At 40.1% G+C, this 27,091-nt stretch overlaps 3 protein-coding genes across 9 annotated transcripts in view; 2 read left to right on the top strand and 1 right to left on the bottom strand.

The window, feature by feature from the left end:
• The window catches only part of foxb2 (forkhead box B2), a 19,963-nt gene extending 19,293 nt beyond the window's left edge, over window positions 1-670 (bottom strand). Inside the window, exon 1 of the mRNA XM_058635795.1 lies at window positions 457-670. The gene's annotated coding sequence lies outside the window, so the exon portion shown is untranslated. The remainder of the gene's footprint in view (window positions 1-456) is intronic.
• Window positions 1-15,816, top strand: part of LOC131463835 (uncharacterized) — a 27,234-nt gene extending 11,418 nt beyond the window's left edge. The window contains exons 6-10 of the mRNA XM_058635886.1: window positions 2,432-2,520; window positions 11,109-11,258; window positions 12,190-12,521; window positions 12,632-15,708; window positions 15,776-15,816. Of these exons, the coding sequence (XP_058491869.1) occupies window positions 2,432-2,520; window positions 11,109-11,258; window positions 12,190-12,521; window positions 12,632-15,708; window positions 15,776-15,816 (3,689 nt within the window). The remainder of the gene's footprint in view (window positions 1-2,431; window positions 2,521-11,108; window positions 11,259-12,189; window positions 12,522-12,631; window positions 15,709-15,775) is intronic.
• LOC131463769 (protein prune homolog 2-like) lies at window positions 15,736-27,091 on the top strand. Of its 7 annotated transcripts, none has more exons than XM_058635789.1 (12): window positions 15,736-16,159; window positions 17,621-18,106; window positions 19,801-19,895; window positions 19,980-20,201; window positions 20,900-21,079; window positions 21,434-21,533; window positions 22,008-22,139; window positions 23,132-23,218; window positions 23,641-23,739; window positions 24,172-24,213; window positions 25,771-25,803; window positions 26,597-26,686. In XM_058635789.1, exons 1-12 carry the CDS (start codon window positions 15,873-15,875, stop codon window positions 26,625-26,627), a joined length of 1,794 nt encoding a protein of 597 aa, XP_058491772.1. In that variant the 5' UTR covers window positions 15,736-15,872; the 3' UTR covers window positions 26,628-26,686. The 7 variants fall into 7 exon arrangements, with proteins under 7 accessions (XP_058491772.1, XP_058491769.1, XP_058491773.1 ...); XM_058635786.1 differs by having other exon boundaries at window positions 17,621-18,145; XM_058635792.1 differs by lacking the exon at window positions 15,736-16,159 and adding an exon at window positions 16,185-17,489 and having other exon boundaries at window positions 17,621-18,145.

Genomic DNA, 27,091 nt, shown 5'->3' with positions numbered 1-27,091 from the left:
TATATATATATATATATACATACATGTATATACATACACATACATACACACATATAAAACATCTGGACAAAACGTATTATGCAACAATCAAATGAATAAGGTAATTGCATCCGTGCCATAACATCTAAGTGGACATAATAGTTTAAAAGGTGAACCAAACTAACGACATGTACCTGCTGTACCAAACTCTCAGTGACAGCTAGTTTACCCGAGTTAGCTGGTGTTTGCCTCTATATCGGCTACTCTCAAATGTTAGGTGTTAGCACAGCGGCTAACATACATTAGAAAATAGGCAAATAACAATGATGCAATCTGTACCACAGTAGTGTTGAACATTAGGGACACATACCATAACGCCGATTGGTTTAAGGAGAGTATGTGAACACAATCATCTTGTGATCATGAGCTAGCATGGAGATTTAGCCTACTAGCAGCTAATGGCTATGCAATGCTTACCGGCAATCACAGGAGGGCTCACGAGGCAGACGCAGTTCCTCACGTTCAGGTTCACGAAAACAAAAGAACTTATTAACAGCCAATATGTGGTGAATTAATCATAGATTTGTGACTTTCACGTCGTAATTTCATACCGGCGTTCTCAGCGTGATTTCTAGGCATCGTCTCAGCAGAGAGGAGAGACTGACCAGAGAGTGCCCACACTCATCTGTAACATGCAGATACAGCGTATGCGCCACCTGCTGGCCAGGTATTAAATTACGCCACTAAATGACATAAGGGTTAAGTGATCAACTACATAGTTCCGGCATGGCTCGAGCACGTGTTGTTTTGCTTTTCTATATGCGATAGTACCTGGTACCTGGTACTTTTTGTGCTTTGGTGAGGTTCTAAGCAAGCTGAGCCGGTACAAAACGTGACATCAACAGAAGTCGAAAAGTTATGAATGCTATGTCCGATACAAGAATCAAACCGAACAGTGCCGAAATGTAGATCAATTAAAAAATACCTGAAGATCCAGAAAAACATGTGTTAAACTCCAACATATAACAAGGAAATGTCTAAAATCACAACATATACTGTAACAGAGGAGTCTGGTGTGTAGCGACAACACTGCCAAAAACAGTGATGGTGAGCAGTGAGCCTCATCACAATCCATTCATCTGTCTTTCAGTTCACTGACTGTGTCAGAGGTAATTCAGGAAGTACTAAACAACAAGTACTTGATTCTGTGTATAAATCTTTAACTGAGAATCTTTCATTAACTGAGTCTAATGATTCTGATTAAAAAATAACTGCTTCGACCGTCACTAGTTTGTGTGTGTGGTGCATATTAAAAAAAAAAAAATGTCACGGCAGATTCATGCAGCTGTGCTATGATGACTCGGCCCACATTGAGCAGATACTTTACCAGTGGTGGCTGGTGATTTTGGGGGGGCGTCTTTCAATTAAAAGAGAAAAAAAAAGCACTACACAAATCAAAGGAAAAAAACAGCTGACGCGATCGATTAGGGATCAAACATTACCCTCTGTTTGAAGCTGAAAGAGAGAGAGAGAGAGAGACACGGAGCGTTGCCTACTAGTTTGACATTCACAAAATTGTATAATGACATGATTGACTAAGATGTTTATATCCGGCTACAGGGGCCAGTCTTTTTGCTATGCAAGGGCGGGTCTGTGTGCATTCTCACTATAGCAAGAGAGTCCATAGTAAAGACGCGTGCGCCCTAAAGGAACCGGAAATATGTCACTTGACCGGCACTCGCTGTAAACGAGTGAGGGAACGTTTTTAAACTACACTTGAATGCAGATTACACACGGTAGTCATGGACTGTGACCTTTTCCACTGTATTATAGTAATGGAAAACCATACCAAACTGAGTAGAGTCGAGCTGTGCAGGAACTGTAGAGTGGAAAAGCACCATATGTTTCACATGGGTTACATGATGAATATGATTATGTACATGTTGAAACTGAAATAGAAATTAAGTTTAAAAAAATAATAGTAAGTGTTCAGTATACCTCACCTTCGAATAAGCCTTCTATTGTGTACTTTAGGTCAAGGGGGCTTACTTGATTGGAAACTGTGCGTCTACAGCAGCCTGAACAGATGTGCGTTTCTTGAGTGGAAACAAAAGAACTCATGTAAACCCAATGCATGAATCAACAGAGAAGGAGGACATGACAGAGAGAGTTTTGAAAGAGTGTTAACATCCTTTTAGGTCTGTGAAGGCCATTGTGGTTCCCCGATGGTCTCGGGAGCTCTGGGCTTGCAGTACTCTAGTCTCACTCACTTAGATGTCACTACTTCTCACTAATTCTTACACACTGGACCTTGAAAGTCCACTTTCCTGGAGTGGTCATTCACACTTGTTTTTTTTTTTTTTCTTCTGTCTGTTGTGAATCTTTTTCGTGTAATTTTTTGTGTGTGTATTTTATAACTGTTAGTCTGTTTGTGTGTACTGCCTGGGTGTAGACTTGGAGCAGCTGCTGACAATGGAGCTGAAGGAGTTCACAGACGGAGAGATGACCATTGCGTTGTCTTCGGTGACCACAGAGAACGAGGTACATTTTTATCCTTAAAAAAACCCAAAACATCTTAAAATGGCTGATTTCTTTCAACTCATTCAATAAAGCATAAATATAACTCTATTTATCTCCTTGATTATCAGGAAAAATATGACAATGTTTCACGGAAATTACCTTGTTTAATTAGATGTAAATTGGATCCAGCTGTGCAGGGCAGAAATCCTAATAATCAAGTGAATGTTAGCTTATGTGAAGCTCACTTGGTGAACCATGTTTACTATGATTTCAAGGTTTAAAGACCCATTTCATGTCAATGCAATTTTAATGAAAATTTACAGCATTGTTGAGATATTTCAAATTTCACATCAAATAAGTGTGAATATGCATGTATATAATTCAACATGGGAGAAGTGTGCTGACACTGATAAAATATTGGCTAATTACTGCACTTAATACCTCAATTATTGGTCTCATTAAGCTAATTGTCATATTACATTTGTTATGTTGGAGTATAATTTAGTTTAATTCCATTTGATAGTTGTTATGAAATTATTTTGTGATAACTTGCACAGTCTTTTGAAAGAAAAATAGACTGTGAACAACAACAACTTTCTTTAAAAAACAACAACCAAACACTTGTGATGGTTTCTGTGTTTTGGAAACATCACACCTGTACTGTGTCTTTGTGGAAACATGGACCCCATGTTGTGGTGATGATCTGCATCTAAATGAGATGCAGAACAGAGGCCTGAGAGCCTCACACACACTGAAACAAGTATCATCCTCCTACCCACTGAAAATCCAATACGCATACAAATGAATGAAAACACACACAGATAAAAACAAAGGTTTGCATGCATTTGTGATATGTTTGTGTTAACTTCTTCATCTTTCTAGTGCTGACATCCTCTTGATTCTCCTCATTGTATTTGTGATCACACACACACACAAACACACACACACACACACATTCTCGTGGAGCCCTTATATTGAGGACACATAGACATAATGCATTTCCTACCTAGCCCCTCACCTTAGCTTAGCCACCACAACAAAATGCCCTTAATCTTATTCTTACCCCAAAAACCAGGTCTTAACCCCCAAAAAGCTCTTTAAAGTTGTGAGGACCAGACAAAAATGTCCTCACCTCACCTATGGTTTATACATTTTTTTTCTTGGTCCTCACAGATACACATACAAGAACACAGAAAACACACATGTTCACACAGCTATCATTTTAAAGACTGCACTGACTTCCATTCATTTGGACAGTCTAAAGCAGGGGTGTCAAACTCATTTTAGGTCAGGGGCCACATTTGATCTCAAGTGGGCCGGACCAGTGAAATAATAGCATAATAACCTACCAACAGCAAGTTCTTTTACATTTAATGAAGTATCTTTTTAGTGTAATTTTAGTGTAATTTCAATAATACTATGTTTACCTACTAAGTTTACCTATTACACATGAGCATTACACCTTTAGATCACAGTGGATCTACAAAGGCACAAACATTTAGCCACAGGTATCTGGGACTGAAAAATATAGGATTAGATTCTAATTATTATGTGAAATATTGACAGATTTATCCCACAGACTGTACGTTAGACAACCCTGGTCTACACAAAGCAACCTTAGCCATAACCAATAATAAACCAAAATTTGAGCCAATCTAAACCAGTTCCTTTGAGATGTGGTTCTGCCTCATTAGGACCAGATTTCGGTCTCCATGAGGACTACTGGTCTTGACATGGTCAGGGTTTATGCCAGGTCCTAGAGACGTAACAGATGTGCGCACACCCACACACACAGGGTCCCTTACCCCTTGCTTTTCTCCCTGCTGCAACTGCGCTTACCACCTCCATCAAAACAAAAAAAAAAGGAAAAAAATCATTAATTCATTTTATTATTTCTTTTATATCTCCTTCTCACTTTCAAAGCCCATTTTTCTCGGTGGCTGCCTAGTGTGCAGTATTAGGCTATGTGTAAAATAAATGATGTCTGTAGCCGTAGGGGTATGGCTCTGCCTCCCCCAGAAAACTACCTAACGTCCAAGGAACATTAAACACCCAGATCCTCGTTTAGCGAATAAATAACCATTCATTTGAATGGCTTTGTCTGTGTGTGAGCACCGGACTTTCTGTGCATATTTTACCAGCGCTGAGTCTACATGCTGTGTGTCGAGGGAGGGAAAGAGTGAAAGACAGACAGAGAGAGAAAGAGGCCATTAGAGACTTAATATAGAATAAATGGCCAGGGGCCTGTGTGTCGCCAGCGGACCCTCCAACTCCACAGCGCCATGGTGGGTTACTAATGACCTGAGATCAGGCTCCAAAATGAACTCCTCATATGCATGTCATTTGCAGTGTGTATATATTTATATATTATTTTTTAATTGTGTTTGAAAAGAGAGTAAAACGGTATCAGAGTATCATCCATTGAGGGGGCTTAGGGAAGTTCTGCCTTAAATGATTCTTTGCAGAAAACTAAATAAATTAGATTCAATTAGACTTTAATGGTTTATGTGTTATGTGTTTGTCAAAGTGTGTGTTTTTTTTTTCGTGTGTGTGTGTGTGTGTGTTTGAAGGCAGTTAACGTGGACAGAGTTAGATTTTGGGCTGAAACAATTCTGGCTGTGACTGCCTAGTTAGCAGAAGAAGGAGTTTCAGCGTGTGCGTGGTGTAATGATATGGACATATCGTATATAGACTGACTAATGTACATTTGTGTGTTGTATAAACATACATTAGTCAGTCTCTCTGCTCCGCTATTATGGAAGAGAGAAGTGAAAAGGGAGTTTGAGTCTGTCTGGATGTTTCCTGTGTATTGTTTGCGTCTCTATATAATCACTAAAGTCACAAAGGAAGATATTTCTTCCATGATAAATGTTGAAAAATGACCACAAAACATAGCAAATATTTGTGATTCTGGGCATGAGCAAAAAAAAATTGAAGTTGTCTATATGATGTTTTCCGCAATAAGACTGCTGTTGAAAAATCTTGTGAGACAAATAAACTCTCAACTATTCGTCATTTCTATTACAGCTGTCAAAACAATTGGATTTTCTGTAAATAAATAACAATATAAGATGTCCTAATGACTTGTTCCAGATATGTAATGGCGTGAAGAATGATGAGGAATAAAGGCAAATACATATCGTATTCCTTTTGAATCAATCTCTATTATAATCTTTAACACTGTATTATTATATTAGATCACTCATAAGTCATAAGTATGTAAATGCTTTTTACATGCTTGGAATTATTAGTAGCCTTCTTATTTATAGTTCTTCTTATATAATTACAAAACCTTATCATGATATAATGTATATTTTCTATAGAAGCTGTTTAGGTCTTGGTTATGTCACTGTAGAAAATGTTTACTCTTATGTCACCAAAGTAACCACAATTTAATTTGTTTGTATAGCAAATTTTATGCAATGAGGTAATACTTAAGTAATTACTTAATAGAAAACAATTAGAATATTTTTTAAAAACGGAGCCGAGATGACACAGCAGGAAAAGATAAAAATCATAAAAGGACATTGCAAGATAAAAAGTTTGAACATCAAAATACACTTCAATAAATAGAATACATTACACTGGAGGAACGGATTTGGTCAATTCTTAAAAGTAGGTGTCGGCTGCTGAAGTTCAGCTTTGGCCATTTTTATTAATATAAAAGGTGTTTTGTATAGTGTGTGTGTATCTTTGTTTAGGCTGTCCAAATGAGTATAAGTCAACACAAGTGTGTGTGTGTGTTTTTGTGTACCAAAGGTTTTCATGGCTCAGTAATTAGCACTGGCAGATGAAGCTTTGGTCGGATGAAGAGTCATCATGCTGTGGAGTTGATGAACTGTAGGAAGGACAGGAGCCTGCAGCCACACACACACACACACACACACACACACACACACACACGAATTTGTGAATGATGTGTTTTATGAATTTTTAATATGGACATCTATTACATTTTGTTTTAGAGTTATTTTGTCGTCATTATCACTCCTGAGACATTGAAGGGACAAACAGTGTGAGAAAAGTTTTAACTCTGTTTTCTGAAAACGTATCCAGTGTTTCCAGAAAACAACAATAATCATCTTTTGTTCACAAGTAAGCAATATTTTTCCATTTTCTTCATTTATTGCTGGAGTTCAGTGATGCTGATGTTTATTAAATGTATTTGTATCAGGGACAGAATACATTAATATCAGTTAGAAGAAAGACTCTTTCAGCTGGTAATTTGTGTGTGTGTAAAAGTACATCTCTGCATCTGAGGCTTGGTTTAGGATTCACGTTGGCGACATTGATTGTCTCTAATGCGTTGTTTGTTCACAGTCCTCGGCCCTTCTGTTTGTTTATGCGGGGCCAGTTTTGCCCCTACACTGCTTGCGCAAATAATTATGGTCGCTAATGAAGGGGCCCGCAGCCACAGCACTTGCTAAATGCCTTTATGATGAGAAGCACGAGGAGACAGCAGGTGCAGGGTTGGCCTCCCAGGGACTAAGATTGAAGACCAGGAAGCCAGGGGCCCCCCGCCCCTCTATCCCTCCATCTCTCGGCTCCTCTCTGACTCCCTGCTCCTTTATTTTTTTACTTCTGATTATTTCTGTTGAAAGTATGTCTGCTGCAGCCACGTCAAACTGAGAGATGTTTTGAAATATTCATCATTACAATTCTGCACACATAAACACACACTGATGGTATGTCATTACTCTGTTAGTTCATGGTTTAGACACATTAGCAGGGTTTAAAAAAAAGAAGAAGAAAAAAGTATGCACATCACTATGTCTGGAATTTGACATATTTTGTCATTATGTGATTTATGATATATAAACACAAATGTGGCATTTAAACAAGTTTGGAAAACCACTGCATAGAAAAGTCATCATATACTATATTTTTTACTTACTTACACTGATGGTTCCTCCTCATCATCTCTCCAAAAACGTTCATTGTTTTTATCTTGCTCCATTTTCTTCCTCCCCCTGTGGCTTCCTCGAGCTTTGAGGGCAAACAAACAACACAAAACAAAACATTTATAGACTCAATGCTTTGCGTCTGTGCCCCCAACTCCCTGCACTACGAGCCCGAGTGAATGAAGCATGCGGAGAAGGCCCATATCAGAAAGACGGAAAGACATTTGAGCCTCTTTCACTGCAAAGTTTTATACCCCCCTCCCCCTTTCCCTCTGTCTCTCCAAAACTTCATATGCTCTCTGTGTGTGTGTGTGTGTGGTAAATAGAATACACTGCACATGTGTGCGCGTGCCTGCGCATTTGCATGTGTGTTTGAGCAGGGTGGTGTCAGCTCGCTCTTTGCCACCCCATTTGCTGTAGCTGTACCGCTGTGATCACAGACAGATGTATAAATCAAACCTCGCTTGATAGATTCATCAGGGTGGTGAGACGATCGCCTGAGAAGAACTCGCAACTCTCTTAGCGCTCTGTGTTCTGACGGAAAGGGTATGCAAAGAGCCTAAATGGATGAACGCTTGATTAATTCTTTGCCGGAGATGTTGGCGACAGCAGGAAATGTGTTTTTGCTTTGACTGTGTTTGCACGGGAATTTACGCGCGCGGGGCGTGAGTTATGAGGCCCGAGTTTTCTACCTAAGGCTATTGTGCATAATGATGGCAGGTTGGGAGAACTGCAAGCAGCCGCTAAAGACTTGCCACCTGTGGAGCAAAGACAACTTGAGTGTGTGTGTGTGTGTGTGTGTGTGCTGAGAATGAAGCCCAGTGTGGGAGAGGATATGAATTTTCAAACTATATGTAAAAGTGAGACATGAAGAAGCAAAGTGTGGCTGAAAAACACAGGTGATGGAGGTGGATAACAATGTCAATGCTCAAAAAAGAAAGAGAAGAAAAAAGTTAACACAAGAAAAACAGGAAGGAATTATTCAGAGAGTGAAAACCTCCGTCAAGGTCCCTCACTTTCCCACAGTGACTCCAACCCTGCAAGCAAGCATGGATTACTGAACTGGCCTCACAGGCCCAGGGGCCCGAGGCCTCAGGGGGCCCTGAAGCCCAAGCCTCTGTGCAACTGTCCTAATAGCTTTGCATCAATGTCTTAATCGGACCCAAAGCTAAATAACACTGGTTATTATGTGATGTCTTCATGGGGCCCCTTACGCTATGATATCCACCCGATGTCGTGATGGGGCCCTTAGTCAAACAATGAAGGTTAAGTAATGTGATCTTTCTATTAGGGCCCCTAATAGTCATATTAGGAGCCCTTTTCTAGTCAACAAGCAGGGGCCAACTGGTTCATACATAATCCGCCCCAGCCCTCAAGGTATTTTGGCCATTTTTACCTGAGGCCTAAACCTACAACAATTTATTTATATTTACAGTTGTGCTGCTCACAGACAGACAGACAGCATCATAAGAAAAGAAAATGTGTGAAATGTGATGTTAGACCATAGAGAGTAGTAACAAATGTGTCCATTCAGACCATTTATCATGATTTTACTGTCCATATCGATAGGCAAGTACAGGATTCTTGCTCTAACATGAGCCAGTGCCACAGAAAGGTTACTTAATGTAATAAACTTTATGAAGACAATGACGAAATGTCCATGCATTAATGCAAAATGAACAGAAATCATGTGTGCAAAGGCTGAAAATATATATAAAATATTTTCCTTATATAACTTTTTATTATATATATATACATACATATATATATACATACACATATATACATATATATGTACATACACATATATACATATATTACATTATATATATTTTTTCAAAAATACAGTGAATTACTGTTCTCACTAAAAACTACTAAGGAGTTGTCTCGCAGTAACACAACAATTTGTTTGCATTATGTTTTCTTTCTAAAAAAAAAATAATAATTTAAATTCTGAATATGTGTGCAGTAGCAGGATATCGTTTCTCGTGTGTGCGTTTGCTCTTAAATGACAAAAGTAAATACAAAGTAAAGTGAAGGGGCTTTTTTTTCTTAGCTTAAGCTTGGTAGAGGAGATGCAAGTTTTTGTGTCCAGATCATAAGGTTCTTCTAGACACTTAGTAAGGGGATTTTTATTGCTAACATGTTGGTAATTTATAAGAAAAGTCAATCTGTTAATCTGGAGGTGGCAGAAAGAGGGAGAGGGTGGGGAGGGGGCAGGCAATATGAGTAGTAATTTACTCAGTTAAGAGCCAAATGGCAGACAGACTGTCGCCCTGCGTGTTATCTCTCAGATTTGCACTCTGCTCGTTTTCTGGCTCCGTTTCCCTGCCACTGAGTGTGAGTATGTGTGTGCGCATACTGTACAAGCGCAGCTGGGTTTTTAGCTTCAGAGTATCGGCATCATTTGAACATTTACGTTTATGATGTACTGTAAATCATGAAGATTTTATTGCCTTTCCCAGTACTCATATGTGTACATACAGGCACATGTTTGTTCATTGAGTTTACAGAAGACGACTGGTGGATTTGTATGTGTGTGCGTGTGTGTGTGTTCATGTTGCTCGGGTTACATGTGCTCCAACTTATGTGCGTTTGTATTTAAGTGAGTGAATATGTGTGTTTTAACGAATGTTGGGAAGCTTCATTGCACTCATCAGGATATCAGTGTTGAGGAATGGCAGTGTCAGGGGAGTGACAGTTGTGTGTGTGTGTGTGTGACGATTGATGGGCCTGACGATGACAGCAGCCATATTGAGAAGAGGGAGAGAAAGATGGAGGCATGGAGGAACAGGGGGAGGAGTGTTGAAGTCCCCTCATCCTCACAGGTTAATATTGACACAGCCTGGGCAGACACAGTGCCTGCAGCGCTCATCAATCATTTTCAGTGGACCCATACAAATACACACACACACACACACACAGAAGCTCAAGAAAAGAGAAGGGCCACACACACACAGATACTGTATCACAGAAGAAAGTATACACATTCAAAGTCAAGTAGATCATTGGACTATTTGAAAGAAAACAATGTTTTCACACACACGCCAAACCTCATCTGCTGGAATCACTACAACTATCTCTTTTGTTTAAAAGTTCTACCCAAATGAGCCCAACAACAATCTTTGAGAACTTCACAAAACAAACAGTTGCACAACAGATTCAGAATAATCAAGCAAACACGCTCCCAAAAGTATCACTTTACGCATAATCCTGCACTGCAAATTATTGTGGCTATAATATTGTTGTTAATCATTTGAGAGAGGAAGAAAAAAACAAGTTCCCTTGACAAACAAAACAATTAATTAATGCATTTTCCCATCCATCAATCATTGTGTGTGTCACCATATTACCATAATCTGTGCATGGTGGCTGTTTTAAGAGCAAACAGTTAATTCCCAAACAATAAATCACAAAGTGCCTTTCTACCCCTCTGTGCGCTTTGACAGCTTCGTCTCTCATTGCTACAGATGAAGGCTCGCTCCAAACCACAGATTTTAGAGTTAAAAGTTGAATCGTATGCACAATAAAAGGCAGCAGCGGCCGAAGAAAGTTTCACTGTAAGCAAAGTGGTAGGGAATCATTTTAATAAAATAAAATTGTTCCACTTTTTTGTTCTTAATTAATGAAGTTTAAACAAAGTTAAGTTTGTCATCATTTAAAAAAGGATCTGTCGTTTCCCCCTTTTCTTCCTTTTCTCTCTTTCAGGACTGGCATGTTTATGTGGAGGGAATGAAATCAGTCAGTCAGGGTCGTGGTCTTGATGGGCTAGTGCTTCTCTTGTCCATCAGTGACACACTTCAGCATCCCTACCAGCAGGTGGCTGTCTACTCAAACAACACAGAAATCCTAAACCAGGTAAATCAGCTGCAAAACACAATACTCCACTCATTAGTCAGACTTAGTGAAGTGCTGCTTTGGTGGAAAAGCTCTGTATCAATGACCCTGGTTATTGGTAGTTGATTATATTAGCAGTAGTTTGTTTACATTTCTGTAATTTGCAGAATATTTATTTAATGAGGCACTCACGGTCTGCTTTGCCTCATGAATAAAATCCAACCACTTGTTATGCGTACCTAACAAAATGACCAATGTGGTCCTTTGCTGCTGAAGCTCCTCTAACCTCTGGCATCAACAAGGCATTTTTCCTCAGAGAAGTTCCACTCACTGACTGGATATTTTCTCTTTTTTGGACCATTTTCCGTAAACCTTAAAGATGGTTGTCTGTGAAAATTCCAGTGTAGCAGCAGTTTCTGAAAAGCTCAGACCAGTCCATCTGACACCAACAACTTTCAGTCAATTAAATCACTTTTCTTTTCCATTCTGATGCTCAGCATGTGTTCTTGACCGTGTCAACTTGCCTAAATGCATTTCTTTGCTGCTCTGTGATTGGCTGATTAGACATTTGTGAAGTGAAGTAGTTGAACAAGGCCAGTGCAAGTTAATGCCTATAGTAACTATTACCAAAGTTAGGAATGACTCAATTTAACTCTGCGAAAACTGTGATTAAATATCAATAAATATATTCAATATTACATTCCACTTAATAATCAGCATACATTTGCAAAGGAACCTTTTAAAATTCATAAAATGTCAACATCAATTTAAATTAATATTATTCATTTGTATGACCTCCATGGCCCATCAGAGGGCTGCAGCTCACACTTAGGGGAATCACTGCCCAAAAGTGCTGCTCAGGAGCTGATGGTCAGGAACCACCAGAACAGGTGTTACTGACAAGACAGCAGAAGATCAATGTAGTCATAAGATTATATGAATCTCATTGCAGATCTGCTGTGAGTTAGAAGAGTCCTCCAGCTGGTCTCTGTCTGGTGAGCTGGTGGCCAGAGAGAATCTTCAGGTCTACCACATCCCTTTAAACACATCCCCCTCCTCTGATGCTCTTCATCTACTGCAAGAAGAAATCCAGGGCCTCCTCAAGGACTTTGTGGACCGACGGGGCTCTGTATTAGCCTGCCACCCCAGTAGTAGGACATCCTCCACAGAGGGAGTAGCAGGCAGTGTGGAGTTCTCCCAGGGATCATCGGGTATCAATGACATGGACAACTCTGACATAGACAGAGCAGAAGAAGGTAGTGCAGATGCAGTGGCAATAGCAAGGTATTTAATGCATTCCTGACTAAAAGTAATTCATAAATTTTTTATTGATTATGATTTTAGGAAAACGTTGGCACAATTCAACAATTGTGTTGTTTTATTTCTGTAAATAGGGTGATGACAGATGGTGAGGAGGACACAGGGGGTGTAGGAATCAGTGGTGGTGTGGAGCTAGTGAGCCCTGACAGTGGTATGATCACCATCCGCAGCAGCCGCTCCTCCAAGGAGAGCTCAGTGTTCCTCAGTGACGACAGTCCACTCGGTGAGGTTACTGCAGGAGGAAGTTCAGCAGCAGTGCCAGGAGGACTCTTCCTGAGAAACCCTTCTCCCCTGGGGTTGTTATCGCTCTCCCCTCCTGTCCCACCTGAAAGGAGAAAGCAGCGTTCTACCAGAAATAGGAATGACAACTTTGACCCCTTTAGTTTTGACCCTCTCCATAGCAGTGACCATTCGTTGCCTGAAGTAGGAGAACTACCAAATGATGAAGTAAAAGGAAGTCGGGGGGAAACAAGCGCAGAAAGCTCCAACTTATCGGAAGAACTCAGTTTACTGGATTTCTCTGATCCCAATTCACTTGACAGGCTTGAAAGTGGAAATTCTTCAACTGACCACTTTGGTCAAACCCACAAAAAAGAGATGACTGACACTGTGGTTCCTCCAACTCCAGTCAACAGCCTGGTAGGTAGCCGCCCACCTAGCAGTTGTGGGATCAGGTTCTTTCCTGAGGATGTAGCTGAAAGGATCGATGGCTTACAGCACAAGGACAGTGTATCATCATCCTTGTCAGAGACCTGGGATGAACTTGGCTTTGATACACAAGGAAATGTATCCTTGATTGATAACAAAGCCTCAAATAGGACCAAAGATGGGAGCCTACAGAATATGGAAGAGGACATTGGAGGCAAAGACTTTATCGGTGAGCAGACAGAAAGAGAAACCCAGGAGGAGATGTTAAAAACAGAGCTTGCCCAGAAACGGCAAAAGAGACTGGAACCTCAGCTTAGTCTGGTCACTGAGCAGCATGATTCACATGGTAACTGGATCCCAGACACTGAAATTAAGAATCAGTGGAACTCTGTTACATTGGCAGATCTGCAATTAACGCCACCAGAGGAGGAGGGAACTGGAAAATCTAAACTGGGTATCATGGGAGCAAAAGAAAAAACACAGTTGGTGTCAAGAAAGAAAGCAATCCTTAACACTTTAACACCAGACTCTTCTAAAGAAGAGGATGAAGGGCTACAAGGAAAGAAAGACAAACAGATGGAACTTCTAGACTTCTGGACTTACTCAGCTCAAAAGGGATTTCTTAAGTCTGATAGTGGAACCACTACTTCTTACCCTGAATCACTAGATATGTGGAACATGACAATTCGGGATGACAGCCTATCACCAATCACAACCCCTGACAACTTGTCGGAAAATTCAGGTTCTTTCTGTGGTGTGAACCACAGTGTTGTTGGTGGTACATCTGTGGAAAGTCCACCAGGATTCTCTGATGGTGGAATGCAGATGTGGAACACCACCATACAGGAAGACAGCTCTTCCACTGTAACAAGCCCTGAGGGACCTGAAAACGGAAAGGACCTTAGTCGCATTGGATCCCTAGATGCCAATGATTCTCCAGACACACAGGCGAGCAAACAGTTAGAAGAAGAAAAAGCTATAGAGGAGGGAAGATTTGAGAGTAAAGTCATTTGTCCAAAACAGGAGGAAGTGGAGTGGGCAGGTCATGAGCACAATGTGAAAATAGTTATAGAGACTGCAGACGGTAGCAAACACAGTGAAGAATCAGAGGAGGATGACCTGCAGACTGTAGACAACCAACCGTCTTTTAGGCAAAACTTGACATCTGAACATTCAGAGACTGAGACTTCCTCACACCAAGGCACATACATGTGGGAACTGCCTGCCCCTGTCATGGTCACCTCCACCTCAGAATATGACAATATAGGAGCTGGTGGTTGGAGTCAGGCATCCTCGCCTGAGACCTATGCCAGCCCAGCACCTGACGTAGAGGGGCTGTCCAGCCCTTTTATAGCTGTGACTAAATCTGTTCAGATTGATGAAATGCACGATCAACATCATATGAATGCTAATGCCGGGAGAGTATTTTTAGATGAAGAAGAATCCCTGAATCAAGTATTTCTGTTTGAGGGCACTAGTGAGTTGGGTCAAATGACCAGGAGCAGGAGGAGCTCAACTGAGAGTGAGTATGACAACAAAAGCAAACAAGAATCAGTGGAAGCTGAGCAATCCAGTAGTTCTCCATTTGTTATGGTGGACTTTTCTTCTGACACTCCAACAGCCAACTATCAGTCAAGTCCAGGAGAAGCTGCAGAGACCCAAGTCCAGGCTGACCAATTATTATACTCAAGCCATGTGAACTGGGACAGCTCAGATTCTCCTTCATCATCACACACTCCATTAATCACTTTGGCCCTCTCTGAAGATGAAACCCAACAAGAGCCTAACAAAGACCAAAATGTAAAGGTGGAGAACAATATAACAGAGGCAATGTCTCTAAACACTAGCTATGATGGGAGGAGAGACACACTGAAATGTAGCCCTGACAGCCTTCAGCCAGGTAGTCGAGATGAGGTCCGGTCTAATTCTGATGGCGACTCCTCTTCAGGCCTAGAAATGGACTACATTGTTGTGTCTGGTACAGTAAAAGAGGCAGAGAGAGAGTGGCATGACAGGCCCAAACAGGGAAAGAAACAAACAAAAAGAAACACCATGGAGACCTTCAGCACGCTTTTCTATGCTGCCACAGCCCTGCAGTCCCAGGTCCAAGGTGCACAGAGGGAGCATCAGGAGGACACAGAACAGAGTAGGCAAAACCAGATACGCAGAAGCTCTGACAGTCCAATCAGTACCACCACTGAGCATCAAATGGTGCCAGAAATTATCAGTCCCAGCCAATCAAAAAACACCTCAGAAGCCTTTCATTCCAGACCAACAGGTCACAGTCAAACGCAGGTAGAAGAAGGACATGAAGATAAGTCAAGTGTTGCAGGCAGAAGTATATCTCCATCATTAAGATATCCATCGGATAACTTTTTAAAAACCAGAGAAGAAGTTTATGTCCATTCGCAAATTTCAATGGAAGATTCAGATGAGGGTGGACAGTCGCCGTCTGCACCTCCACCATGTCCTCCTTCACTGGAGAAGTTGCAAGACTGGGGGGGTCAGTTAATGAGACAAGATACACCTCAAGTCGCATCTGAAACACAATCCCCTGTACTTACCGACAGTTCAGTGTCCCACTCCAGCTCTTTGCCTGGCACCCCAGTAAGTGAATCAGGTATTTCTACTGAAAGAGGACTTGGATTACCATTTTCTGGAGATTTAATGGAAGAGGAGAATGATGAGGATGAGCAGGAGGAGGAAGGTGATACTGAGCATGTTGCCCCGACACAATGGACTCAAGAAGGACAGTCAGGTTCTTCTGATCTGCTAAGTTTCACTGAGGAGCTGTATCAACCACCTTTAGACCTTAACCAGGACAGGTTCCAACAGGATACGGTGGATTATTATGACAGACAGCCCATTAGGTCAGTTGATCACGACAAGTGGTTAACTGACCAACAGCCTGGAAGTCACAGCGCTTCTCAAGATAGATATTCACTTGTTTTAAGGTAAGCAATGCACTTCCAATCCTCATATGTTTGTCCTAAACTCTGTCCCATTCTGTTTCTGTCAAAATTCAAGTTTAAATATTGTATAAATTAATTTAATAAAATTAGTCAAAAGGGAGAATACTTACATTTACCTTTTTGTAACAAGCTAATCAATACAAATTGCAAATTATTTCTAATTTTCTCTAATACATGTTGCCATATGGCAGTTTTATATCCAGAGCACTTTTCATACACAAAGGCAGATTCAAGGTGCTGTAGATAAAATTAAACAGTTAAAAACAGGATTGTACAAAGTCAATACCAAGTTAAAGATTACAATCCATAACAAACTGTGAGAATAAAATAAATCTTAAGATTAAAAGTGTTATAAAGGGTTAAAGGAGTCAAAAATAAAAAGTCCTAAAAAAATGTATAATTATGTTTAAGAAAAACAGGATTAGGTTTAAAGATTAAAGATCTGATATTTTCTTTTTCCAGCAGTTTTTTTCTTAGAGGCTACCAGTTTACATGTAACATGGTGAAGTAACTTCCCAAAATTGTTGCTTTACTTCAAGATGGATTGAAAAAAAAGAATTGAGTGAATGAACATGCATGTGCACGTTTGTGTCAGCACACATGCGCTACGCTTGCACTCTCCTTACGCTCACGTAGTTTTGTTTTTAAATCTCTACAGCTTTGGGTTTCTCAATAAAGTCAGTATGTCAAAGGAATATTAGCATTGCTGAGCAGACTGTCGAAATCAAGCAAGAAGCCCCCCTGAGGAGAGGAATGAGATGGTGTGTGTGTGTGTTTATAAATCTGTTTATGCCTCATTAAATATGCATTACCTGCCTCATTACAGCTGGAGCCCCACCACAGCTAATGAAAACAGCTCCCTTAGCTCTCTTTCTTACAAGGTGTTGGTGGTGTGTGTGTGTGTGTGTGTGTAAACTTGTGTGTTTGTAGGTGGATAAGAGAATACAAGTTTGTCCCTGAAGCTTCAGGTTAATATTAGCAAAGTGTAAAATATATTTATGCGTCTTGTTTTTTGGCGATTGTTTTGAATTGTGTTGTGTAAGTGAATCACCACACTATTCCTGTTCTCTCGACTGTTTATTCTTATCTTATATGAATGAATGGTATTTTATGTGGGGCTATAAAATAGTAGCTTCATTCAGTTTTTTGTGAATGTGAGCATTAGTGAAAGTTCCCTTTGGAGTTTATTTTTTTTCTTTTTGGGAACAATCAATTACAGTTCACATTATGCAATACACTTTGTTTGGACACTTTTCAAAACTACATTCATATTTTGTTCTTGCCTGCATTTGCTGAGACATTTACTTTTAAGGTGTGTCATTCAATCACACACATTTCAAAGACACATTGATACAAGTATGTAAATGGCTTAATTTGAATTTATTTAATTCTTCTCCTTCTCTCTGCATGATGACCCCCCCCCGACACCTGCACTTCCGGAAGACATCAAGATGTGTCATCCCATACACCTAATGAGACTGCTGCATATCAGTGGATGGAAACACACCATGTCACTCAGGGTCAAACTCAGTACGGCTACAACTACCATCACATCGACCAAAGAACTGAAAACCAGAGCATGCACTCGGCCTGCGTAGCTGTGAAATCCGGCAGTCAGCAAAACACCACTGATGTCTATGCCGAGTTTACAACTGATGCTACAGCTGTGCAACATGAGTCTCAGCAGGCGGAGGGCTATTATGAAGCAGGGGTTTCTGCCGAGTACAGCACGGATAACCCAGATTCCAAGTTTCAGTATGGAGCTGAAAGCCAAAGTGGAGAGAACTCCAGTGCCATGTATGCTTCTCCGTGCTCTCCATACCAAGCTGATGACCAGCGCCAGTACGAGACAGTCCATGGTGATTACCAGCATGACAGACAGACACTCTACCAATCAGCTGTGCAAACTGAGAGGGAAGATCATGCACGGTATGTGCCAGAGGGATACGTTCATTTTACCCTGTCAAGGTGAGCTTTCACACAAACAGAGTGTCAGGTTCATTTATGTAATGATTTGTAACTTTGGTATCAGCTCCAGGCGTTTAGACATGTCCATTTTCTTTTTCTTGTAGAGATTAAAAACAGTTAATCTCTGGTATCTTTCTTTAATTTCTTCAATTATTCTGGTTATATTCTATTAATTTTTTATATTTTCTTAGTTCTGCTTAGCTGCTTTTATTTTCACATTATATTTCAGCTATGGTATTTTTAGTTCAAATCTCAAGTGATGGTCTTTTGTAGGGCTGGGCAATTATTTAATAACCAAATACTGTACATCATGTGCAAGGGTCTTTCTGCATGGAGTTTGCATGTTCTCCCCATGTGTGTATGTGTGGGTTTTCTCTGGGTTCTCCGGTTTCTTCCCACAGTCCAAAAACTGCATATTTGGTGAGTAGGCTAATACCCTTGAAATTGACCATGGGTGTGAGAGTGGGCATAAATAGAGTGGATGGTTGTTTGTCTCTATGTGGCCCTGTGATGAACTGGCGATCTGTCCAGGGTTTACCCCGCCTATCGCCCTGTCAGCTGAGATTGGCACAGCACTCCCCCGCGACCCTCATGTGGAGGGTAAAGTGGTAGATAATGGATGGATGGATATCATGTAATCATTTTCCTCAGTAGCAATGTAACAAAGGTTCACTGTACATCAATTTAATGTTTATGCATTATGCAAAGTTTGCATAATGCATAAACATTAAATGCAAACACATTTTGAGACACATAATTGCTGTGAGATGTGTGAAAGTTTTCCGTGTTTAACTAGAGTTTGTCGTTTTCGGTCTGTAAAGAATTTTAAAAGCATAGTTATCTGACACGCATCACAATAATTATTGATATCCACTGATTTTAAACTTTTTTTTTTTAAATCACAATAACATTTATGCCTCATAGTTTTGCCCCATATTCACTGTGTGTGAATGAATACAAACACTGTGTATGTCTTGCAGTTTAATTGTTGCTCATAAGCAGATGCATCATGGTAGTTTTTTCCTCCCCTCACTTTGTAATTTAGATGACCCGCCCCCACTTTGAGATACACAACCCTCCCCTCTGTGTGTGTGTGTGTGTTCATATTCACGTGGTCATGTGACCTGATAGTGGAAAGAGAGGTTCAACCACTCATTATGAGAAGACAGAGTGAGGGGAAAGTAGGTCTTCTGAGACAAAGCATTTAAAAAAACAAAAAGTGTGTGTTTGTGTGTGTGTTTCTTGATGTTTACAGTATAAGCATGTGTACTGGCTTCTGTCCAGTATGTCTCTCTATTGTTAGCGGGTTTATGTTAATCAGAGTCTATCAGAGGGGCTTTGGTAGGGGGAGGTAGCAACACTGCTCAGTATTGTTTCCTCAGCCTACATGTGCAGCCTGGGAATGAAGCAGTGAGTCGCTTTCTGTGTGCCTGCTTTTTCATTTTTGCAATATTTCAATGTCTGAAGTGAGACATACAGATTTTTTAACTCTTCCTCATTCAGTGTCATGAGACAAGTTAGATTCTCGTTCTGTCGATGGTTTTCTTTGGCTTGTTTGGGCCAATACTGTTCGTAGCTGTGCCTATTGTGGCTGTGGTAATAGCGATGATCATTTACGTTGTGGCTCATTATTGTCTTTTTGTGCCTCTGAGCAGAAACACCCAACAGAGAGACACTGGAGCAGAGATGATGGTGATGATGAAGACGGCCTCCAGTGAGGAGGCTGCTGAGGAGCCGGATAACAGAGAAGGTAAAAACTTACTGCAGGTGGTTTCCATTTTAGCTATGTTACTAAAATGGAAAACATTCACTTTAACTTTCTCTCCCTGACCAGACCCACCGTCCTCAGCAGATGTATCAGGCAGCTCAAATCACAGGAGAAAGTTGGTGGCTCCACAGATGGATGTGTCCCTGGACCGCAGTGAGGGGTCTCTTCTCTCGGAAGACGCTCTGGACACAGAGGATGATGCCTTGGATACCGGAGACGACCTGGACATCAACGTCGATGAGTTGGACACATCGGATGAAGCTGACTCACTGGAGTTGAACCCACACGGTGAGACACGCACTAGAAGACACAGAAATACTGTACATATTAGTACAAACACTGTTGATATACAGTATGTAAATGTGGCTGCATCCATAATTCTCATTTTAACGCCTGTATAAAGGATTTGTCAGTTGTGATCTCCTCTCTGAAATGTTATGTTGTCTCATCTTTTTAAACTTAAAGCTGCAGTGTGCACATTTTGGTGATTGTTGTTATTGACGATGTTACTGACGTAACACTATTCGTGTGCTACGTTGTTTATCTTTTCCTTCCATTCAAACAAAATTGTTTTTATGCAACCAGCAGGGTCGCTCCCTAGTGATTAATCATTATATTCTCTTTTGGCTGGTTGGCTTCAGATAGTATCCGGAAGACTAAGTCCATTTTTTTTTTTATACGTCCATGCGTCAAGGTGCTGAACGACCGCGTTATTTGAGCTGCAGAATTCTTTTTCTGTGGGCATTCTTTTTATTTTCACTCATACTCTATCCTCACTTATTACAGCACAATGCTGCGGTTGCCTGTCTCGATGTAAAACAAATGACTTCCTGTGTGCAGCATGGGAATGTCACCACTGATAATGAATATTATGTGACCTCAATAGATGAGTTCACTACATTTGTTTGTATTTAAAAGTTCGGCACTGCAGTTTAAATAGAAGATGCGTCACATCTATACTGACGTGTCATTGGTGTCACATACAGGAGACTCAGCGCAGTATAATCTGGGTATAGGAGCAACTTCAGGTGATGTCATGTCAGGACACGGGTCAGCTGAGCAGAGCAGAGACCGCAGACTGTGGAGAAGTGTTGTGATTGGAGAGCATGAGCATCGCATTGACATGAGGAGCATTGAACCATACAAAAGAGTTATTTCTCATGGAGGTAGGTAATGTTACAAATGCTAAAAAAAAACAAAAACATTTTTTTCAGATTTAACTTATGAGTACTTACCTATAAACAAATTCTACGAATGAGACATTATTGATTTCAGATTGTCATTTTAAAATTGATTCTGTACATTCTGTGAATGCATATCAACTATAAATTATTGTGTGATCCATGTGTCTGACTGACCTTGAATTAGTTGATGAATAAGGTCCAGGTCAAGTTTGGCACAACAACCCTTATTGAATAAGAAGAAATGTATTCAGTTTAATAACAGACAAATGCACAGGTGTGTACATTTGCACTGCAGTGAGACCAACTGTCTGTGTCTGTGATTGTTTTTTCTTTTAGGTTATTACGCCGAGCAGAACGCCATCATTGTGTTTGCAGCGTGTTTCCTACCAGACAGCGACTGTGACAATTACAATTATGTAATGGAAAACCTATTTCTGTAAGTAAAGTTTTACTACATGGCCTAAAAAAAGGGGGATCTGGACACCGGAGTATTACACCCACATGCGTGTCACTCCAAATACCATGGTGATTAATTTGCTGCGTGAACAGCTTCCACTCCTCTCAGAGCCTGAATGCAGGAATGTTTGCCGTCATTCAGCCACAACAGCATGAAGTGAAGTTATTGATATTTGACAAGAAAGCCCAGTTCACGGTCACCACTGAAATTCAGCTCAGAGCTTGAACTGTTTTGATGCCGACTTTGTGCATTTGGGCACTTCCATGTCGAAATAGGAAAAAAACCTTCACCAAGTTATTAGAAGCAACGATTCATTTGTTAGTGAATGGGCCTAGCCCTACTCATGATACACTATATATATGTATAAACAAAATTATTATATTTTACCGTTTGTTGCTTTGCTTCTCTATAAATACTGTCCAGTCTAACAGTATTGTCTCCGTCTCCGTGCAGGTATGTAATTAGCACCCTGGAACTAATGGTGGCAGAGGATTATATGATTGTGTACTTGAATGGCGCCACGCCTCGCAGGAGGATGCCTGGTTTTACCTGGATGAAGAAGTGCTACCAAATGATAGACAGAAGGTAAATTCACAAGCGCACAACAGAGAAAGATCTTCGGTTCTTAGACCGACCAGTACTTTTATGATTACACAGAGCCACAGATTTGTTTTTAAATACATCAATACTAAGCTGTAATGACATTATGTTGTTTTTTTTGACAAAGTCTAAAACAGACTGTAATGAATTATTTAAAATTATGCATCACCATAAATGAAAAGTCCAAAACCAGCTTGAAAAATAAAATAGCAGCATCTACTATTTAGAGCTTTCTAACTTAATCTTGCTATGGTGGCTTTGTTACAACACGTACAGATAAAATATAATGATAAACTTCTAGTTTTTGTTGGTTGTTAAAATTGATTAAAACCAAATCTCACCCCGTGATTGATTCTTCCTCTAAATTAATATTTCTTAACACATACTGTTATAAGTGATGTTTAACTAAACGAGTATGGCATCTTATTGATACCTTTACAGAAATCAAAACACAAGGCGACCCGATTACTTAAATGTTATTATGCATAAACACTGATCCTGTTTATACATCAAAGGAGAAGTGCATTTACCTTTTTGTCACAACAAAATCTTGTTGAAAACAGAGGTTTAGTATAACTTTGTTAGTGCAGTCACTACTCAAAGGAGTTTCATGTTCTGCCAGTAGAGGGCAGACCTGTCTAACTCAAACCTCAGGACGACTGACTGTAAAATAAACATAACAGTTGTGTGTCTCGTTTGAAACACATTTGGAAGTCAATGTTATTGTATAGTTTTGATAATGCTCACTTATTAATTTATTTATAAAATTTAAAAACAAGCACTCAGCCAGTTTTCCTCTCCTCGAGTACCTAATATTGTGGCGTATTCACCAGATTACGCATGCCATTTTGTACAAGTTAACTAGTATTAAAACAAGTTATGAGTAAAGAAAAAAATAGTATATTAAACTCTCTTGAGTTATTATTGGAGGTCTTACTGATGTTTTTTTACACATTGTTTCACGTCTTGTTCCACAGACTGAAGAAAAACCTTAAGATGTTCATCATTGTCCATCCTTCCTGGTTCATACGGACTTTGCTGGGACTCACCAGACCCTTCATAAGGTTTTGTTTCTGTGCTATACATTAACATAACATACAGTCCATTCATTACTGCAGAAGATAAACCTGCAACTGATGTACAGTATTTTAACTGTTTCTACCAATTCTTTATACAACTACATCCAGGACATGTTGGTACATTACATGTTATTTAGCAGACGCTTTTATCCAAAGAGACTTACAATGGAATTGGAATTGAGTACAATCAGCCAGGGGTGGAGTCGAACTTGCGACCATGATGTCTTTTCGCACACAGGGTATCGGTCTTAACCACTGAGCCACTCCACCCCTTTGGTAAAAATTAGATCATTAAACTATAGTATTCAGTGTAGTGATTTCTTTGCCTCTTTATGGCATTTCCAAAAACACAGATGAATCACACTGGTGCATTCAAACTAAACTTTGTCCTTTCTGTTTTTCGACAGCTCCAAGTTCAGCAGTAAGATCAAGTATGTGCATAGTCTGCAGGAGCTCGGCCAAATCATCCCAATGGAGTATGTTCACATTCCACCCAGCATCGTCAAGTGAGTCAGCCTCTCAGTATTTAATGTGTGAATCTGTAGAAAGTTTTTACTTGGTGATTTTTGTGGTATTTAATAGACAGTCAGGAAACCCTGCCATTTTAAAAGAGAATAGCCTGCTGCCATGGTCTGCATAGAGAGACAAGAAATGAGATTATAAATTACCCACTTTTTCTTCCTTGCGTCACTGTAGTTTTGTTTAAGCCCTCTTCTTTAAGTATTTATAGAAGCAGTGAGCTAACAATCTAACTCATACAGTGTAAAGTAAGTAAAGTGCAGGCAGTGTTGTTATATTTGGATTTTTCTGTCTTGTTTCTTTCTGGTGTGATAAAAGCCATGGTCATTGACACACACTGTATTTCTGCTACAATCGGTAGACACAAATACATTTTTGCAGACGTAATAAAATATACATATCTATCACTCTGCCCAAAGGTATGACGAGGAGAAGGGTAAACACAGACTTGCATGCATGAGGTAAATCACCATCCTGCCTGTACCGATCAGGTGGTTTTGTAAAACTCTCCCTGCAAAAAAAAAAAAAAAAAAGCTAATGTGAATTTTTCCCAATGCTGGGACTAACCTTCTGACCTCAGGCTGTCTCCTTATCCAAACTAAAACTATTACTGACTTCTGTCTGCTGCTTCCCATGTAAACCCGTTTCATCTCCCCGGTCATCCCTGACATTATAGTGACTAAAAATCTAATCATCATCATCATACTGTATATGACCCTGAAGTAGCCTGCACTAACAACAGATATGCATTGTCACTCCTTAAGCATGACTGGTTTGCTATAAAGGAATTTACATGAAATGCATAATGAGGAAAAAACTTCGAACTGGTGTGGCTGGTTGAAAAGCCCCTGTATGTATAGAGAGCACAGGTTGGTTTATAACCGCGATTACAGTCAAATACACACATCTTATTTATACCACTGTTACAATTTGAAATACGACACATACCACACAAAGGGGCAATGAAAATAGCGGACATGGTGAAAGGACAGTAATATTGATCCCTGGTACAAGATCGTACAAAAATAAACATCATCATTTTACTTTTGCTTAAACAGCAACACATTATTTTACTAAGTGGAGCGCAGCCATGTACCCAACTACTGTTCTAGAAAGTGTGAAACATCCAAAATTACATAGAGACTGGGTGCTGGGCAGGATCGATGAAATGATAAAACAGAAAGTGTCTGCACATCAGTTGTGTCAGAAAAAGCTTTTACTGCCTAGGTGATGTTTTGGGCCCAAGTCCAGTTAAAAGAGCTTATATCCAGATTTACAACATAAAAGAAAATGTGATCCGTTTGTAGCTCACAGATTCCCTAAAACATACACTATATGGACAAAAGGATTTGGCCACATCTGTTAAGTAATGAATTCAGGCGTTTTAATCAGGCTTTAGGCTCGACCCCTTATCTCCAATGAAGGACAATCTTAACGCTTCAGCATACAGAGATATTGTGGACGATGCTATGCTTCCAACTTTGTGGCAACAGTTTGAGGAAGACCCTTCCTGTGCCCCAGTGCACAAAGCAAGGACTATAAGGACATTGGTTTGGCTTTTGAGTTTGGTGTGGAAGAACTTGACTGGCCCACACAGAGCCCTGACCTCAACCCACATCGAGCACCTTTGGGATAAACTGGAACAGAGATTGGGAGCCAGGCCTTCTCGTCCAACATCAGGGTCTGACCTCATACTTGCTCTAAAGAATAAATGGACACAGATTCACATAGAAGCGCTTCTTACAACAAGAATAGAAGCCGTTATAGCTGCGAAAGTAGTTTGAATACGTCATTACTGTCCCTCTTGGTGTAATGGTCCCAATACTTTTGTCCATATAGTGTACATTAACACATAAAAGATTTAAGCCAGAATATTCTTAGTTGACTCACATCTTCTGTCCAACTGCGCTTTCATACGTAACTGATAAAGAGAGGCTGCTGATGCCCGATGTGTGCTCACCACTTTGACTCCATCACTAACCTTTTCTCTCCACCTCCCAACCCAAATGCTAAACCAGACTGGACTCAGATTTGCAGGACACAGCATCAAAGTGAGTAATGTGCTCCTGGTCTCTCAGACAAAAGCAGGAAACAATCAATGTTCTCTGACAAGAGTAATCAAACAGCGTGCTGCCCAACACCACACAGATACAGGTCGTCAAAACTGCGTCAGTAGATGCGGTGAACTGCGTTGTCTTTTTTAGATTTGCATATTTCAATGTCAATAATGCGAGTAGTGTATCCGCTAAACGGTTTCTAAACCAGAAACAAGTCAGTGATTAAGTTGTAAATATCCAAGACGTGGACACAAACAGGCACATTATCTTGCATGTATTCGACATTAAAGACGAACTGGAAAAAAAATTAAAAATGCTCTGGTGCTTTTCTCTAACAATGCTTGAATTTAAGTGGCCACTAGGTACATGCTGATTTTGCAGTTAGACTGTACTCTTTACTCAAAGATGCAGTACGTTAAGTCAATTTTTAGTTTTACCCGTTACAAAAGGGTATGCAATACAACCTTAAACTTGATCTTTTCCTACATAATCACAACCCCCTTTGCTTTAAACATTTATTTCTAATAAAGGCTGGTTATTCAAGGTACGTTGGGAAGATCTTAAGTGACACCAGTCTCATCAAATTTAATAAAATCACTTCCTAGTGCATGGAATAAATGTGATTGAAAAACACGAACCAGCTAAAACTTAAAATGTTCTTCTATAATGTAAAATGCAAGTTTGTTGTTTTTTTTAATAAAATTGGAATTGTTCAGGTGAAGGTATCCAAATATTGATATCAATACCGTATGAAAATGTCATATTTGTCATCTCGTCTTTCACTTAGAGCCGACAAGAGGGGGAATTCAGCCGTTTGACGAATACAAGATAGGCAACTCCTGCTTTTCATCTCCCTGCAACATGCTGTATTCTACCACAGCATGTGTGAACATGAGCACGCCTGCAGCATGATGTATGCAGCACTAGCATCCGGCTGGAGAAGAGGATGCTGTGGTACAAAACATCAGGCCTTTGCTCGCTCAATGAGAGACGAGCACCAACTCTGAAGGTGATAAAACATCATACCGTGTTTACAGTGATAGAGACTGTGTCACTGTGCTGGAGGGAAGATGCTTTTACCCTGTACATCACACAGCACTTGATTGTGTTCCCTTTTTAATCCTCCATGACCTTGTATTAATGCCACTGAGGAGTTACTAACATACTTTGGTTCATTTATGCATTCTTCACAACCAAACAAAAGTAATGCTACTGCCCGTCTGCTCACAAATATCCATTTGTGTTCCCAAATGGGGAGTGACTGTTCTGTAGCTCAGTCAAT

The sequence above is a fragment of the Solea solea genome, chromosome 8 (assembly GCF_958295425.1).
Source record: "Solea solea chromosome 8, fSolSol10.1, whole genome shotgun sequence".
Taxonomy (NCBI): domain Eukaryota; kingdom Metazoa; phylum Chordata; class Actinopteri; order Pleuronectiformes; family Soleidae; genus Solea; species Solea solea.
The sequence above is the reverse complement of the archived record's forward strand: the minus strand, read 5'-3'. Positions and strand labels throughout refer to the sequence as shown.